General features: G+C 40.5%; 1 protein-coding gene across 5 annotated transcripts in view; it reads right to left on the bottom strand.

Annotated features, from left to right (window-relative positions):
- Hmgs (hydroxymethylglutaryl-CoA synthase) overlaps positions 1-19,372 on the bottom strand; it is a 285,981-nt gene that overhangs the window by 139,819 nt on the left and 126,790 nt on the right. For 4 of the 5 annotated variants that reach the window (XM_076210936.1, XM_076210939.1, XM_076210938.1 and 1 more), the window contains exon 4: positions 18,743-18,943. The exons of the other annotated variant lie outside the window; for it this stretch is intronic. In XM_076210936.1, coding sequence (XP_076067051.1) covers positions 18,743-18,943 — 201 coding nt within the window. The remainder of the gene's footprint in view (positions 1-18,742; positions 18,944-19,372) is intronic. 5 annotated transcript variants of the gene reach the window in all.

Raw genomic sequence — 19,372 nt, 5'->3', positions numbered from 1 at the left:
GTCCACTGTTCTAAAGTCGCAACCCATCTTGTCGTCTGACCGGGGACAACAAGATGAGACCGTCATGGAAACTGACAGGGAAGACGATCGCCCTGTTCAATAATCACTTGAGGTTGCTACAGTGGAACGTAAACGGGTTCCCCAGCAAAAGCTCGTATCTCCTTGCGCTTGCGCAAGAGCATGAATACGATATCATGCTTCTCCAGGAGACATTGGTGAGCGACGAGGTGCGATTTCCGGGATATCGCGTCTTCTCTCTCCCTCGCTCACTCACTGCTAGGGGGTGCATGATCTTAGTCAAATCATCCATCCCCTGCAGTGAAATCACGGACCCTGTATCATGTGGGGATGGTGTAGAAGTTCTTGCGGTTCGACTTCATCGGGCCCACGAAACGTACACCATCTACAACATATGAGAGCGGAACTGGACCTTGGAGAAGTATGTACTCTTGCTGCGGACAGGCTCCTCATCATAGGAGGGGACTTCAACGCCCACCATGATATTTTGATGTCGTCCCATGGGCCCAATGTCGCTGGGCACCACTTAAATTCAGTATTAGATGAATGCCCTGACATTGCGTTGTTGAATGATGGAAATCCGACGCACGTGCAAGGTGGACGACTTGATCTGACCTTGGCGACGGCCACTCTCCTCCCTAGGGTAACCTGGGAGGTGCATCCTATTGTCACTAGCGATCACTTCGGTGTCTCGGTGCACATACGGGATTCACCACCCATACCAGCTGTATTACCTGTTCCCAGGTGGAAGACAGCTTTGGCAAACTGGCCAGTGTTTGAGAAGTCTGTTGAAGAATGGGCAGCGTCCTACGTCCCACCACAGGACGTGGAAACGTTGGAAGCTGACTTTTCTGCAGCCATTCAGGTGGCTGCCAACAGAGCCATCCCAAAGACTCGCCAGTCCCCCAGAGAACATAAGAACAGCTGGTATTATACCCCCGAGGTGAGAGAAGCCAACCATCGGGTGAACATGCTTAGGCGTGTTTTCCGACGGCGCCGAACTCAGACTAATTTGGCCAACTTGCGCGCTGCAGTACATGACGCTCACGTCATAGCTGCAGATGCCAGAAGAGCTAAATTTCTTGAATGGTGTGAGGGCTTTACTGCTCACACCTCCCTAGCAGAGCTGTGGTCTAAGCTCCGTAGGGCTACTGGCAGGACTCAACCACGACGCACTCATCATGCCCCTGATGCTGAGGCGAAGCGGCTGGTGCAGGAGTTTGTCTCTCGCTCCAGCAGCACCTCACTCCCGCAGTGTGTTCAAGACACATTGCAGGACCTCCAAGGAGTGAGGCGCCATGGTGTTGAGGACATGGTGAGTCGGTCGGATGATACTGACGCTAGCTTTACGCTTCAGGAGCTACGGGTCACGCACAAGACCAGCTCAGACACGGCACCTGGAGAGGACCTCATCACCTATTCCATGCTGGCCCACCTTGGGCCAGCGGGTGACGAGGCACTTCTAAGGGTGATAAACGCGTCTTGGAGGACTGGCAAGCTACCAACAGCCTGGAAGACGGCAATCATAACGCCAATTCCAAAGCCAAAGGAACCTAGTGCTTACCGCCCCATCAGCCTGACAAGCTGCATGGGAAAGGCAGCGGAGAGGATGGTGCTAAACAGGCTGCTGTGGAAACTGGGCCCATTGCATGAGCATATCCATGCTTACTGCAAGGGCACTGGCACAGCAAACAGTATAGCAACACTCCTCAATGCTGTTAGTGGAACACCGTCCATTGTGGTCTTTTTGGATTTGGAAAAGGCGTTTGAGCTGGCCAGTCCACTTGTGATATTAGACACCCTTGCTCGCAAGGGCGTAAAAGGCAAGCTGCTTTCTTGGATTGCTGACTATCTCAGTCACCGGTCTGCGAAAGTACGCTTTCAAGGTCACATATCAGAGGCCAGAATGTTGGAGAATGGCACTCCAAAGGGGGGGGGGGTGTCCTCAGCCCCACTCTGTTCAATGTGCTCGTCTCCAACATTCTGGAACTACCTCTACCACAGGGGAAATTACTGGGAAACGGCAGTGCTTCAACAGGGCTCAGCGCTGTTTAAGCGCTGTGGCGACGGAATGTAGCAGGTTAGGGTTAAAGATCTCCCCTACAAAGTCGAAAGCTATGGCACTGAGACTCAGGACAGAAGGGAAGCACCTCACCATCCAGGACCTTAGGCTGAACTGGGTTCACCAGTATCAGTACCTGGGGGTCTGGATTGATGAGAGGCTCACCTTTCAGAGGGAACTTACCTATCTCAAGGAGAGACTGAAGGCAAGAACCACAGTTATGAGAGCAATGACGGGGAAGGCACTCGGTGCCATGCATCGGGTCCTTCGCACATTCTATGTGCACGCAGTCCGCAGTCTGGTGGACTACGCTGCCCCAGCTCTCATAAATGTGGCGACTGCCAAGCTTGAAGACCTGGAGCCTTGCCAAAATGCCGCAGCAAGGATTATCCTAGGAGCTCAACCTTGGACTAAGATCGTTAACCTCCGAATGGAGGCTTCGTTGCCTTCATTAACATCACGGGTCAGAAGGCTGGAGGTCGACTTTCTTGCCAAGTTAGTCCAGAGCCCCAGGATAACTGAGCTGAGTCAGAGCCTTGTGACAGCTCTGGGACGGGTGGGTACTTTTATCCACTCCGATACCTGGCTGGCACAGGCGGCAGGGATCCTGGACTCCTTCAAGCTCACCAGCACTCTCCTTGAGAAGGGTAGGGACTCTCCACATCCAGAGTTCAAGCCCCCACCACCATGGCTGTCGATACCTGCAACTTTCGTTGTCACAAAGCTTCCCAGTAAGAAGAAGTTATGTGACCAGGAAAGAGTACGAGCACAGGCCCTACAAGGCGTCCGCGCACTGTCGAGACCTGGAACGGCGGTCTATTACACGGATGGCTCCGTAGACCCCAACAGGCCTCGCAGTGCGAGGGCTGCTTTTGTGACGGATGGCTTGACCTACGGCAGGAGAGTATCTGATCATGCGTTCACTCTCCAAGCTGAGGCCATAGCGGTCCAAGGAGCGTTAGAGCATGCTCTAATATCTCGAGCTGGTCCTGTGGTGATCCACACAGATTCACAGTCTTTGCTAGGCAGCTTAGAATAGATACAGCCCAGCGACAATGTACGCCTACTGACCTCCATTCTAGCACTCCTGCTGAAGCTACATCAGCAAGGCAGGAGTGTTACGCTCAACTGGGTGCCAAGCCACGTAGGTGTCCCAGGTAATGAGTTAGCCCACGCCGCAGCAGAAGCGGCGCGCAAAAGACCTGAAGTCGATGTTGTCGTCCCTCTCAGCAGAAATCAGTTGCGCCTACGCACCAGGGCTCTTAACCAGGTACAACGGTTCCTCGAGCACAGACTGGAGGCAGAGGTGTCAGAGAGGGCGAGGTGGTACAGGGCAGTCACAGACTACGAGCCCCTTGTACTTCCTCGCTCCACACCTAGAAAAGTGGAAACTCTGCTCTTCCGTCTGCGGCTGGAGGACCGTTGTTTCTGGCAAATCAAGACCAACCCCACATCAGAAGAAAGAAGATCCCATCATTGCCGCCACCCTGAAGCCACCCTTGACCACTACCTCAAGCATTGCCCCGCAACTGCTTTTCTGAGGAGAGGGCCTCCGACAACATCTGAGGGTCTTGTGCGCTGCCTAAGCAGCCACTTAAGTACGTTTGAACTGCGTCGGCTGGTGGAGAGTCAGCCCCCCCCCCTTTATTTTTTATATATACATGTCTCTGTCCGGAAGGGTGAATCCATGGCGATGTGCATACGTATATTGCATACGTATGCACATCTAATGTATGTATGAGTGTGTGTGACCAAGGCCACACACGCTCATACATTGAATCACCCCCCCACTTTAATTTCAATATATATGTTTATTGTCCGGAAGGGTGTATTCATGGTGATGTGCATACGTATATTGCATACGTATGCACATCTAATGTATGTATGAGTGTGTGTGGCCAAGGTCACACACACTCATACATTGGATCAACCCCCCTTTTTTTACATTATATACACCAAGATGTCACCACCTACCATCATATACAGTTATATTGAGAAGGGTGCATTCACGGAGATGTGCATGCGCATTCATATACGTGTGCACATCTTGTGAATGTATGAGTGTGTGTGGCTGGGCCCTCACACACTCGTATGTACAATCACCTACCAAACGGGCTCATACCCAAAGCCCGTGGGAGCCTCTCTCCCAAATTTTATAGACTAGACTAGACCACAGAGTGAGTCAGTGTGAATTTGTCAGCGATAGAGTGAAGTCAGGATGGCAGCGCTCCGAGTGAAAAGCACAAGTCGAAGGAAAGTGAAGGACTTGCGCCTCTCTTACAGAAGAATCAAAGTAAGTGAGATTGGTACGTGTGAGCAGTTTCTCTATCCATTATTTATTGGTCTGATCTGATTATCGGCAGTTATAACTGCTATACAGTAAAAGATTGTTAAAACGAACTTGGGGTGTAATGATCTGTAAGTAAAGACCCCTAGCTTATTACTGATAGATTAATATCGTTACAATATACATTTTTCTACTTTCAGCACTTTGAATCTAACAGATAGAGTAAAATTGAAAATTAAAATGGACATTTCTGATGCTGTCGCCTTCAAGTCGGCGTGGTAGTGCAACCTCCACGAGGCCGAGTGAGGAAGAACAGATCTCAAGGCCTGGCACTTCCAGCCGCCAGGGAGACAGCAGGCGAGCCCAGGACAACGTGCCCGTGGACAGCCTGCCGCCGATCTTCCAGCACATAAAAACTTACTATGGCCCAGGCAAAATGAATGGAAAGGTGAAATGCACAATCTGCAACAAAGAGATCACCTACTCGACGACCTCCAACTACATCAAGAGCCACTACGAAAGGCAGTATCGTGGTGAGTATCCCAGATGGAGGAGGAGGAGGAGGAAGAAGAGAATGTGCAGTACTTGCAAATGCTTGATTTTATCTGTTTTGATACTGAAATAAAACTTAAAAACTATATAAGGCAGCATCATTTTATTAATTTCATTAAAAATTCTGTTTTTGCAGATTTAGCTAAAAAAAAGGTTAGCGGACTGTTGTAGATTGATTAGCGTTAGCGGACCGGCGAACCTGGGAAATTAGCGGAAATAGCGATAGCGGAATGGCCAAGAAAATTAGTGGATTAGTGATTTGCGGACTAACGAAAAACTAGCGGGTACCCAGCTCTGGTCATTTATAACATGTTGTGTGATGTCACCATGGGTGTCCAACATGAATATAGATAGGGTAGAAAGGAAGGTTAACATATGAATTCTATGCACAGATTTGGAGTTCATAGGAGAGGGTGGAAGGATGTGGTAGGTGAATCAGCTGTCTGCAGATGACACTACACTTATGGTTGATTTTGAAGGGAGACTGAAGCAGTTGATAACTGAGTTTGGATAGGTGTATGAAAGAAGAAAGGTGATAGTCTGGGTAAAAGTTAAAAGATGTATTTACCCAGTTATATCATATGGGAAGGGAGCTATGCTCGTAGTGACCCATCTTTGTATCTTTCAGTATCAAGTTTTTTCTTAAATTTTTGTGTACAGTCGAACCTCGAAAGCCCGGACCCTCATATGAACGGTCGAAATGAACAAAGGGCGGACTTTTCAAGCAAAGTTCCCTATTTGTCCGGTAGGTGGCAGCGACGGCCGTACACGTGTACTCAAACCCGGCCCAGTCAAGCCGCCACCAGGGCTGCCGTTTCATAGAATTTTTTTTACTAAAACGTAGTAAAATAGCGGCATGTGGCAACTGCACAAAGACATAAGGAAATTTTTTCTACATATCAGCGGGCTGTTAAAAACATTCAAAAACTCAAACTTTTGTTTAAAAATCATAGAACTAGTTATCAAATAATAAAGGGTACATCAAAATATGACTTTCATTGGTAATTGTGTTACTTATAAAATATTATACCCCAAATGATACGTTTTTACCGTGTAGAAAAAAAATCTACACTAAAGTTTCAGCTTTCTTTTACCGGTAATAATATAAAAGAAATAATTTTTATATCTTACTGAATATGTTAGGGCATGGGGGCCTTATATATATTCAAGAATAAAAAAAAAACTAGAACCAACATTTTGTCAAAGTTTGACAATTATATCTTGCTATGAAAGTCTGCACACACCCGAGAAAAATGTATGCCCCGGTATGGCAACATTCCCATTCTACACGGCAGTGTAGAAAACGCGGCAACCCTGGCCTCCACCACTGTCCCGCGTGCATACCTTCCGATATTTACAGTGTACGTAATAAAAAATACAGTGCAGTAGTCTATATACATTACACTTACATGCCTGTGTTACAGCTATTACAGAATTATTAGTGTTATAGTATTAGTATTACAGTATTGTTATTATTACAGTGTTAGAGTATTATTCTTATGTGTTTCTATGCCATATACATTACCTATACGTATACCCCTACGGAACTCTACGGGTGTTAGGGCGATATTTTCGATGACCGGACTTTTGACATGACCGGACCACCCTTCCCCCCAATTAGTCCTGGCTTTCGAGGTTCGACTGTATATGCACACACTGCTGCCACATACAATTTATTCCAGATATCCACCACTCTGAGTGGGAAGCTATTCTTTTTCAGATCACTTCTATAACTATCCTTTTGGATTGGATTTATGAAATTTTTGGCTCGAAGGCCAAGCGCCGGAGCCGGTAGGCCATTCAGCACATATTTATATCATATAAATAAAAATTCAAGTAAAACAGTAAAAACAATAAACATTCACAAAAACACATCACAACAACATACACTCACAAGCACTCATATACACAATCTTAAATTTCATAAAATAAACCGATGTCTTTCAAAACCTTTACAACATTCTTCACATGAGCTTCCTCCCATAAAAATTTGTTTAAAAGATAATTTTTTTTTTTAAATTTGCCCTGTGCTTATTAGAGAATGCAGGGCACTGAATTAAAATGTGTTTTATTGTAAAAACTACTTGGCAAGTGGGACATTGGGGGGCCAGCCTTTTTGCTCCACTTGCCATCAACAATTTATGGGTAATGTAGGAATGGCCAATTCTCAATCTTGTTAGAACAATACTTGACCTTCTGTCCAAAGATGGACACTTCCAAGGGTTCACCAAGGGTTGAATCTCTTTTAACTTGTAACTACCGTCCAGCCTTGTCCATTGTCCTTGCCACTTTTCCATTGTATAATGATGAATTACTTGTTTGAAGTCTGTATGTGGGATCTTTTGGTCTGTTATATGGTTGAGCCTAGTGGCGGCTTTGGTTGCAGCATCGGCCTGTTCATTTCCAGTGATACCCACATGGGACGGCACCCAGCAAAAGTTTACTTTTATCTTCTTTCTGTTGTTAATCAGAATCAACCAGTCTTGTATTTCTTGGATTAAAAAGAGACGAGGTAATAATGTATTTAGAGAGGATACAATGCTCATGGAGTCTGTGAAAATAACGACGTTCTTATTACATGGAACAGAAATAAAAACAAATTTGAGGGCGTTGCTGACTGCCAGCAGTTCAGCAGTAAAAACAGAGCTAAAATCAGGCAACTTTCTCTTTAAAACTGTGCTATCAGATACAACAGCACAACCAACACCATCTTGGGATTTTGATCCATCTGTATAAATAAAAATTTAATCAACATGAAGTGATAAATGTTCTAAAAATTCGCTTTTTAGCTCTACATCAGTTCTATTTTTCTTGTTTTTAAGAGGACATATTACAGTGGGGCATCGGTTCCAAGGAGGGAATTTGGGAGGCGTGATCTCAGCAATTGTATTAGGAACAAGTCCTACCTTCTCTGTCCCAACTTCACATCTCACTTCTAAAGGTTTCGGCAGAGTACTTTTCCTTGGAGCTCTGTCTACGGGCTGCTTTACATATTTAAAGTTTGGATTCTGTTTGGATGTCAAGACACGAGATATATATCTAAGGCTTAATTCCTCAAGGCGAATATAGAGGGGAGGAACTCCTGCGTCCACATACAAGCTATCCACTAGAGATGTTCTATAGGCTCCCGAACAGATCCGCAAAGCCATATTGTGGACTATATCAAGCTTCTCTAATGAAGTTTTACATGCCGATCCATAAATTTGACATCCATAATCCATTTTGCTAAGGCACAATGTTTGGTAAAGCCGTATTAAAGTTATACGATCTGCTCGCCAGTTGAAACGAGACACTACCTTTAGTATATTAAGTCGCTGTTTAACTTACTAAATTAGCTTTACACGGAATAAGTGGTAGCCTATTAGGTTGGACTAGTAATTGGTTGAATGGTCGAAAACGGAGAGGTGTCTTAAATGGAAAAACTTCTAGATGGAAAAATGTTACAAGTGGACTCCCTCAGGGTTCCGTTCTTGGGCCACTTCTATTCATAGTATATATAAATGATACATGGACTAAAATCTATTGTTTCCAAATTTGCTGACGATACAAAACTGTGCGGAGTGGCAAATGATCACTCAAACCAATTAGATATTCAAGAAGATTTAGATCAATTACAGCAATGGTCTGAAAAGTGGCTAATGAAATTTAACACAAGTAAATGCAAGGTAATGCACATAGGTAAAAATAACAGTAAGTACGATTACAAGTTATTTGGAAATTCGTTAACAAAAGTGGATAGTGAAAAAGATCTCGGCGTAATTATCAGTAACGACCTCAAATCATCCAAGCAATGTATTTCAGCCTCTGAGAAAGCAAATAAGATTCTGGGACTGATTGCGCGATCTTTTGATTTCAAAAGTCCGTCACTCATTAACAAGCTATATAAATCATTATTTCGTCCATATTTGGAATATGCTGTTTCCGTATGGTCACCGAATCTCATTTAAGACATTGACAGACTGGAAAAAGTACAACGGCGAGCCACAAAACTGATTCCAAATATCAAAAATAAATCATACAAAAATCAACTAAAACATATGAATCTGTTTTCCCTAAAAAAGCGTAGACTCAGAGGTGACTTGATACAGGTCTTTAAGATTTTAAAGGGAATTGACATCAAATGTGACCAAATTTTTACACTGAATGAGAATCAGACAAGAAACAATGGTCTCAAACTGTCCGGAAATAGATTCAATTTGGAAGTCGGTAGAAACAACTTTGCCAACCGTGTAGTTAATGAATGGAATAAACTTCCTGCACAGGTAGTGCAATGTAGTTCGGTTCGAAGCTTTAAGAATCATTTAGATAAATACCTAAGATGCTGTAATGATTATAATTTATCTTATATTATTTGTTTTTGTTTTATCATTTGTCTGTCTGATTTTCATTTATTATGTTATATGTCAATTTATCATTATTTACTATTTACCTGTTTGTTTATTATCTAACTATACCTATGCATTTATTTATGTATTTTATTTCTTATTTACATTATTATAGTTTTTGTTCATTATTAATACAACCACTCCTCGTTTAACGACGACAATTGGGACCAACGCGCCGTCGTTAACCGAATTGGTCGTTAAGCGAAAGTGTATACATATACGTGTACGTACATGTACTGTATGTACAATGTCCAGCAATACATGTATCTTTGTTTTTGTGTATTTCCCTCTTTGATACAGTACATTAAAGCTTTACTGTTTATTTACGGTGGTTGTGTTCCCGAAATTACCGTATGTGACCAAATTCGCGTATGCTGACATTCCATATTGAATACCGGGGTATTTTTTTAGTTTCGACCATGGGCGCAATATAGCAATAGAAAATTAATTATTAATTTTGTAAATTAAAATGTATCAACGTAATATGCAATTTTGTGGGCGGAAATGAAAGTAAAAAATACTATGCTACAAGAAAATATGCTAATGAACGAAGTCGGTAGCATAGGATTGGGACGCCATCTTGTCGTCTGCCAACGTCTCTCACGACAACGACAACGAGGACGAGCCGGATGACACTTAATTTGCAGGTAATGATTTATCAAACACAGGTCAGGTTAGTTTAGTTTAGGTTAGACGAATTCATCATCCTTTTATTTCTTCGACATCGGCATCTATCATAACAAACATGGTGTACCATTCGTCCGACATGACTTCGTTACTTACGAAATTTGTTTTAGCACCTTTTTTTCCGCTCACAAAATTGCATATTACTTTGATACATTATAATTTACAAAATTAATAATTAATTTTCTATTGCTGTATTGCGCCCATGGTCGAAACTAAAAATTTACCACTACCGGTATATACTGTACCCCAGGTAGTTTTTGCAGCTTGCAGGATGGTAATGTAGACCTTTACCTCACAGCTAATATCAACCGTACAAATTCAATTATAACATCATACAAATTTTCCTCAGCCAACTTAATTATCGTACACGACGTCGTAACTTCGGGAGATTTACGTTAAACGTCTGTCATAAAGCCCGTCGTAACTCCGCGTCGTCGCTAACCGAGTAGGTCGTTAAACGAGGAGTACCTGTATGATTTTTTTTCGCTTCCGACCTAGATATGGATCAAAAGGTCTCCTGCCGGCATGCTCCGCCTTTGTAATCCTTTGTAAGAGAAGTCTGGGAGAGAGAGGGTCTACGAGATGGGTTCTTTTCTAATTTCTTTGCTTTCACGGGTGGCATCCTCCTCTCTGACAATGGTCCAACCGACGATGTAGAGTTTGGGTTATTTGTTCCTTTCTTAGATTGCATATCACGATTTGGGGAAGAAGATGGAGATGAGGGTGGACTGTGGAGTCTTTCACAGCACACAGCTTCAGACTCCATAGCTTTGCTTCTGTGCGCCTCAACTGAGTGAGGCACATCAGTCCGTGATCCCTTTATTGGGGAGCCCCCTAAGTTCGGGAGGTTGACTGATTGATAGGAGGCTTTATTAGAGGAAGCCTGTGGGGATTCAGCAATGAGAACTTTAGGTGCCCCTCTAGATGGGGCAGGAGACATTCCCTCAACTGGGGATGGGAGAATCTCCGCAGAGGAGGGTTGAGGAGTACTACAATTTCCAAGTTGTGGAGCAGAATGATTAGGTCTAGTAGTGACTCTTTCACGTTGAGGCTTGGGTTCAGCATTTAGTTGATCCTCATTGCTTCTGTGCACCTCTACTGAGTGAGGCACACTAGTCAGCAATCCCTCTACTGGGGAGTCCCCCATGTCTGGAAGAGAGATTGCCTGAGAGGAGGCTTCATTAGAAGAAGCTTGTGAGGTTTCTACAATAGAAACCTTAGGTGCCCCTCCAGATGGGGCAGGGGACACTCCTTCAACAAGGGGTGAGGAAACCTCTTCAGAGAAGGGTTCAGAAGTATTAGAAATTCCTAGTTGAGAAGAAGAAACGGTTAGATTTCATAGTAACAATTTTACACTGAGGCTTGGGTTCAGTGTTAACAGAAGAATTCATATTGGCATTTTTATTTCTACTGGGTTCTACAGTTGGCTGATCCACTTTATTTGTTTTAACAACATCACTGTATCTTTTGGAATTACTTGATAGTCTTTTAGCATGTCCTACTCTTATATGTTCTGCATGAGCTTTTAGTAGTAATTCCTGTTCCTTCTTGTAAATTAGACAGTTCTTATCCCTGGCATCATGCTCTTCTTTACAATTTATACAAACTGTTGGGCGGGAACAATCCCCATGTTCAGGCTGAGCACATATCAAACACAGTTTGTCCCTTGCACATCTGCAGGAAGGATGGCCAAAACCATAGCAGTTAAAGCACTGAAGGGGACGGTGCTTAAACTGCTTCACATAAACTATCTCTTTTTCTATTTCTACATAATGAGGTAGATCTTCACCAGAAAAACTTAGGATAATCATAGAAGAACGAGGGATTTTAGCAACCTTCCAAACATTAGTTGGGCACATTTCTAAAATTTCTTTTTCCTCAGTCATACAGATCTCTATTAAAAATTACCCCTTTGGCATAACTAAAGGTATAGTGGGGTTTAATTTCCTTAATGTCGGATTTCTGTTTCAAGTTAAGCACCATGGCAGCTTGTTCATACGATTTTACATGAATTAAGAAGGAATTTCTTCCAAATCGTGATACCTGCTAGTTGGTGAAATTACCAGAGCCAAGGTGACTCTTCAAGAATCTTCTAAACTCGAACAAGTTAGCACATTCCTTTGCAAGAGTGATAATAAGCCACTTAGCTGGATTGGGAGGCCTCTGCACACTTTCCTTCCTTTCCTCTACTGGGTTTTCTGGATAAAAGATATCCAGGTTAGGTGGCACTCTAGCACCAAGTTGGGCCGAAGATTCATTTTCATTGCAATTATCATAATCCAAGCAGGCAGCAGCTGCATCCTGATTAGAAAGAAACGAGATCCAGACTAGCCAAGGTTTAAAGTTGTCAGTTAGTTTAACCCTGATCTCTTTAATTTGTCCAAATTTACGGAACTTTTCATATAAGTCTGTATAACTCTTATCAAGAGAGACATATTTTAGATGTAAGATTCTATGATTCTATGACTATTAGGGGCAGTATTTGAGCTATTTATTGGTTTCTGAGTATCTATGGATGTTTTCATCACTTCAGAATCCATTCTAATTGTAAGTTCCTGGGCTACAGAATTATCTGTCAATGAAGTCTTAGTATTGTTACCAAAGTCCTTTTTCAAGCCGGAGTCATCAACTGGGGGTTTTACTTTTGCTGAGTCAATAGCATCAACATTAGGACTGGCAATATTAGGAGAGGGATCGGGGGGTTTAGGAGGAGGATCAGGTAGTGGTGGAGGTTTAGAATATTCAGCTTGGACAGCCGCCATGATTGTGTATATTTATGAGGCCACACCATATATTAAGATAGAAAGATAAATGCATGGAAGAAGATACTGCAGTTGCCTGATGCCTCAAGCAATAAAAGAAAAGTCTCTGCAGAGTCAGGAAGTTCCAGAAACGACTATTTACACATGCAGGGCCTCGGAGGTGAGTTAGAGACTTTGTTAACCCAGGGTTTGTCCTCTTTTGTTTTGTCCCATTTAGGATGGGTCCGGCGTAGTCACTCTGCATGTGTACTGGATAGGGAGAAAGGAAGTCGGCAGCCTAGTACCTACCTCATAAACATGCATTCCCCAGTTGGTGGGCTTTCAGCCCTCGCAGGGAGTAGTGACCTCGCGGTATACATCCCCACTTGACTGGGTTCAGACATGTAGCTTGGGAGGCACCAAGATACCAGAACCTTCCTTAACAAGTATTAGAGAAAGATGGTGAAAAAGGAGAGTAGGGTAGCAAATATGAAGGGTAGGGATGGGGGAATTCACAAAGGAAAAGGGTGACCTCTCCAGTATGGTTGCACCTGACTGGCACAGCTCAGCCCGTCCTTGCTACACGGAAGTCCCCACACTACATCAAAGTACTGGGTGTCCATAGTGTTGCAGCATACTCCAATCTTGGTTTTATTAGTGCAACTATTTTTTTTACCATTTCCTCATCCAAGTAATCAAAAACCATTTTCATTGATCTTAGTAAATTAAAGGTTTCTCCATTTTATTAATAAGCTTGTCTGGGGACATCTTTGCTGATAATTACTCCTAGGTCGCTTTCCAAGCTTACTTTTTTGACTTCCTCTGTATCAATTTCGTATTGCCCCAATATTCTATTTATATTTTATCCAAATTCCATTATACTACATTTCTTGATGTTGAAGTTCACTTCCCACTTTTGACTCCATTCCCAGACTTCATCCAAGTCTTTCTGTAGTGATTCACATTCTTCTTCTGTATTTACTTTCTTTAATAGTTTTGCATCATCTGCAAAGAAGTTCATATAACATTCCACACCTTCATCCAGTCATTTATATATATGGCAAACATAATTGGAGCCAATTTTGAACCTTGTGGGACTCCAGTTATCATTAATTCTCAGGACAAGTATTTGTCTTTAGGTACTACCCTCATTTTTCTCCTGGTCAAGAAATCTTTCATCCATTCCAATAATTTTTCCTTAAATAACACCGGCTCATTAAATTTTTTGTAATAGCTTTTTGTGTGGTACTTTATCAAATGCTTTTGGTAGATCTATAAAAGCACAATCTGCTCATCCATCCCTTTCTTTTATTATTTCTATTAGTCTGGAGTAGAAGCAAATCAAGTTTGTGGCACATGATCTTCCTTGTCTAAAGCCAAATTGTGTTGGATTCATATACTTTTGATAACTTTTTCACATATTTTTGCTATTGTGCTTGTAAGGGAGGCTGGTCTATAGTTGGATTTTCCTTGTCCCCTCCTTTATATATTGGTATAATATTTGCATTTTTCTAATCTTGTGGTACCTTTCCTTCTTTGAGTGAGTAATCAATTATCTTGTATATTTTGTCTGTTAGCACATCTATGCATTCTTTTAATATCCAGTTTGCAATTCCATCTGGACTGTGGGATTTTCTGACATCAAGGTTTCTTATTTGGTCTCTAATTTCCTTCTGTGTCACAGTTATTTCTTTCATTAGGGGTGGGATCTTTCTGTATTTCCTCCCAATTTTGTGTACTTTCAATTGTGAATACAGATTTAAAATGTTTGTTCACAATTTCAGCCATTTCTACATCTTCTATATATTCATTATTCCCTTGGCACAGTTTTACTATTTCTTGTTTGTCTTTTGATTTACCATACACATACTTTCAAATAGTTTAGGTTGGTCCTTCCATTTTCATAGTTTCTCTTTTCATCTTTTCATCCCTACGTAGTTTTACACATTCATTTCTTAGTTTGATATATGTTTGCCACTTACTCATCTTTTTATATTTTTTCCATCTTTGCAAAACTTTGTCTCTTCTATCTTTAGCCTCACTACATTATTAGTTGTACCAGCATTTAATGTACACCCTTTCTTGCTTCTGTTTTGGTACATGTTTATTCCCTCATTATAAATTTCTTTTAATATGTTCCATTTCTCTTCCATCTTTGTTTATTCATTTAAGAAGTTTCCCAATTTGCAGGCCTATAAGCTTAACTTCAGTAAAGAAACCAAATCACTACAGGCCTATAACTGTTTGATGATAGCCAGCATGGATTCAGACAGAAATGTTCTTGCATGACTAACTCAAATTCAACACAGTCATCTTGAATTATGACAAAAGAAACAATATAGATTTAATATATTTAGACTTTGCAAACTTTTTCTATACTGTCCCCCATGAAAGACTTCTTACTAAATCAGTTTCACACAGAATAAATGGTAGTCTGTTAAGTTGGACTAGTAATTGATTAAATGATTGAAAACAGAGATTTATTCTAAATGGCAAAACTTCTAGATGGAAAAATGTTATGAGTGGAGTTCCTCAGGGTTCCATTCTTGGGCCATTTCTATTTATAATATATATAAATGATATAGACTACGGTCTAAAATCTATTGTCTCCAAATTTGCTGATGATACAAAACAATGTGGAATGGCAAATCACTTAAACCAGTTAGATATTCAAAAAGATTTAGATAAACTACAGTAGTGGTCTGAAAAGTGGCTAATGAAATTTACTACAAGTAAATGCAAGGTTATGCACATAGGTAAAAATAACAGTACGTACGATTACAAGTTATTTGGAAATTCGTTAACAAAAGTGGATAGTGAAAAGGATCTTGACATAATTATCAGTAACAATCTCAAATCATCTAAGCAGTGTATTTCAGCCTCTGAGAAAGCAAATAAGATTCTAGGACTGATTGCATGATCTTTTGACTTCAAAAGTCCATCTCTCATTAACAAGCTATATAAATCATTAGTTCATCCACATTTGGAATATGCTGTTTCTGTATGGTCACCAAATCTCATTAAAGACATTGACAGATTGGAAAAAGTACAATGGTGAGCCACAAAACTGATTCCAAATATCAAAAATAAATCATATGAAAATCAACTAAAACATATAAACCTGTTTTCCCTTAAAAAAAAAAAGAAAAAAAAAAACGTAGACTCAGAGGTGACTTGATACAGGTCTTAAGATTCTTAAGAGGATTGACATCAAAAGTGACAAAATTTCACACCGAATGAGAATCTGACAATATTGGTCTCAAACTGTCTGGAAATAGATTTAATTTGGAAGTGGGTAAAAACAAATTCACCAACCATGTAATTAATGAATGGAATAAACTTCCTGCAGAGGCAGTGCAATGTAGTTCACTTCGAAGCCTTCAGATATGTTTAAACACCTAAGCAAGATGCTGTACTGACTGCCACTTATTTCATATTGTTTATTATTTGTCTGTTTATTATTGTTCACTTGATTTTCATTTATTATCAATCTGTCAATTTATTATTATTAACTATTTTCCTGTTTACTATTTAACTATGCCTATGCATTTAATTATTTTGTTTATTATTTATGCTGTTATAATTCTTTATTTACTTATCATTATTATAATTTTTTCACATCTGACCTTGTTATGTACCAAAAGGTCCACAATTTCAGGCTCTGATGTTAATATTGAATCCAGTCCTGACGGTTCCTCATTGTTTCTGTATCTGATATTTTCCTTTACCTATTGAGTCACTGTGCATTCAATGGTCATATCCAGTGGTATGTTTCCCCAGAGGTCTCCACCTTTCACCATCATTTCTTCCCAACATATTTCTTTTGAGTTAAAGTCACCCATTATTACTATGTTTCTTCCTTCTTTCAGTAAATCAGTTAGTGCATTCTTTGTTTTCCAACATTATGGAATGATCACTCTCTGTCCAAGACTGTGTTTTTGGGGGTACATATATCACTAAAAATTGTCTAATTTTCATGTTACTGTTTTCAACTTTTACCATAATCAATTCCACTTTATTTTTTCCTTCTGTTGTCTTAGTCAAAAACATGACTTCTCCACCCTGTTTCTCCTTTCTATTTTTCATCCAATGGTTGTATAGACCTTGTCCCACAGTGTTTGGTGGTAGAGGACTTCTTAATTTCATCTCCACAATTCACAATTCCCATATCTGGTTTTACTACTGCCATATAGTCGTTTAATTCATTTAGTCCTGAAATCATGCTGTTTGTTGGTATATGTTATTTTTTTTTTCCTTCCTCCTTTTTTTGTCTATTATGTTTCCTTTTATTGATAAACCATTTTCTCAGCCTCAGGTCCAGCACACTCTCAAAAAAAAAAAATCTTTTCAGTCTACACTTTCTCATTTTTTCATTTGCTTCACTTCTAAGTGCCTTTCTCTTTTTCCTCATCACTCATTTCTTTTTTATCCATACACTTTTGTAATTTTTACTATTTGCCAGCTTTGCTGTTTTTGATAGTACTTCTGCTATCATTTGAGACCTTAGTTTGATTTTTAGTGGCCTATATTGTTTTTCTTTAGAGCACTTTCCCATCCTATGCAACTCCTCAATCTCTGTCTATATCCTGTCCCCCTCTTGTGTCTCCTTTAGAATTGCTTTTGCAATTTTTTCTCATCTTTTTCTCTTTGATATTTATGTATATAATGTTTTTCTTTAATATCATTAACTACAATGCATTATTCTTAATCCACTGCGTGTCTGACCCAAATTTATTTTTTCTCAATTACTTTAATTACCATTTCTTTGGCATTTTCTTCCACTTATACTATTTCCTTAAAAGTTAACTTGATTTTTATTGTTCCACTTTTCATTAGTTTTTATTTCCTGGAGATCGGTCTTCTTAATAGTTTCTCCAACTTTCTTGGTCACCACTTGTACAGTATTTGTTTTTTTACTTCTTTTTTCAAGGCCTCGTTTTTGTTTCTATCTTCATTTTTCATTCATTCTCATTTCTGACCATATTGAATACTTTCTTCAGGTCATCAAGCTCCTTGTTTGTCTTGTCATTGGCTCTTTTAAGTTGAATTATTTCTCTGTACATTGCCCTGTACTCTATTTTCAAATCTATTAGTTCATCCAACAAATCAGTAATATCCCTATTTCTTAAGATATTTTTGTACCTAGGTTCTTTATCCAACTACAAACCTCTACCCAAAATTCCACCTTGTCTTGCAAACCCTGAAAATGCATAATTATTCAACCTTTGAGTTGCTTTTGGGGTTTCGTTCATGCAGGATCTTTTTGGTATTACCCCCTGTGGCGATTCCACTCTGCTCATGTCCAGACATCTTTGTTGGTTCACTTTTTCCTCTTTCACTTTTGTCTCCCTCCATTTTATGTATTTAGCACTAATTTTTACAATAATTACACAATTTCGGTCACTCAGTATGCACAACTCCCTTTACATTCATAAATACAACTGTGGTTTCCAGAATATCTTAGCAAAAATGCACTGCAAAGCAGAGCTCTTTTCCAGCTGTCCAATTCCACCTGTGGCTTGGCCGAAAGTGTGTGATGTACAAGGAATGATACAGTGGGAGGTTGAATACGAGTCAAGCATAATTATATACGGAAAATGGTGGTGAATGGAGGGGTGGTTGGTAGGACATTAATAGACTATGTAGTGGTATCTAAAAGGAAGGATAGTAACAGTTCTGGACATTCACATTTCCAGGGGAGAGTGTGAGGTATTGTCAGATAATTTCTTGGTAGAAGGGAAATTGAAAGTAGATGAAAAATGGAGGAAGTGAGGGGGGTTGACATGTTTTGATAATGGGTAGTAGGGAGGTGATTCTCTGCTATCCATCATACAGGGTAACCACTGGTAGGTATCTGTCATAGGTCCTACATGTTATTTATGACCATTTCTAAAATTAATACTGTACTCACTTTCTATTCTACTCGACCCTGAGGTCTGAACAACTTCTTATAACTCATTAATCTATTAACAACTTTTAGTAAAGAGAAAAGATAAACACAAATACTTACCATCCCATGAACTGGACTCAACCCAGTTAACAGCATTTATAAGAGCAGCAGTGCCTCCATAGCATGCATTGGTTGTATCAATACCTTCAACATCAGTGTTGCCAGAATCTTCAAACAGTTGCATGAGAACAGTCTTCACACTCTTAGATTTATCAATAATAGTCTCTGTTCCAACTTCCAACCGCCCGATGTTCTCATAACCTATGAAAAAGAGAGACGATGGGAATATTACTTCAGACATCTACTACATCTCAATGTTATCTTAATTCTAATGCAATTTCTTTTTTCCATCTTTTTTAATGAAATCGCTGAGATAACCTCACTGAATGGAGGACAGGTATGATTATGGACTCAGCATTTTGCCTTTACAGGTTAGTTAGATGTCTAAATCATGGTAAGCTTGGGCTACTTGCAGGCCAAACTGTTGCTTACTGGCTGAACAGCTCTGAGTATCACTACTTGGGCAAAAGGTTGGGTGGGGGTAGTTTGAGGCTACCTGGTAACAAAGAAATTTTACAATAGGGGCATAATACATTAAATTCCCTACTTCAAAAAGTCCTCTGTAAAGAGACACCATCCAGCTAGTCCTCTCAAAGAGAAGTTATCAATATTAAACCAAAATGTGTTAGG

This window comes from Oratosquilla oratoria, chromosome 28 (assembly GCF_046742065.1).
Source record: "Oratosquilla oratoria isolate Oo_2021 chromosome 28, ASM4674206v1, whole genome shotgun sequence".
NCBI classification, from domain to species: Eukaryota; Metazoa; Arthropoda; class Malacostraca; order Stomatopoda; family Squillidae; genus Oratosquilla; species Oratosquilla oratoria.
The sequence above is the reverse complement of the archived record's forward strand: the minus strand, read 5'-3'. Positions and strand labels throughout refer to the sequence as shown.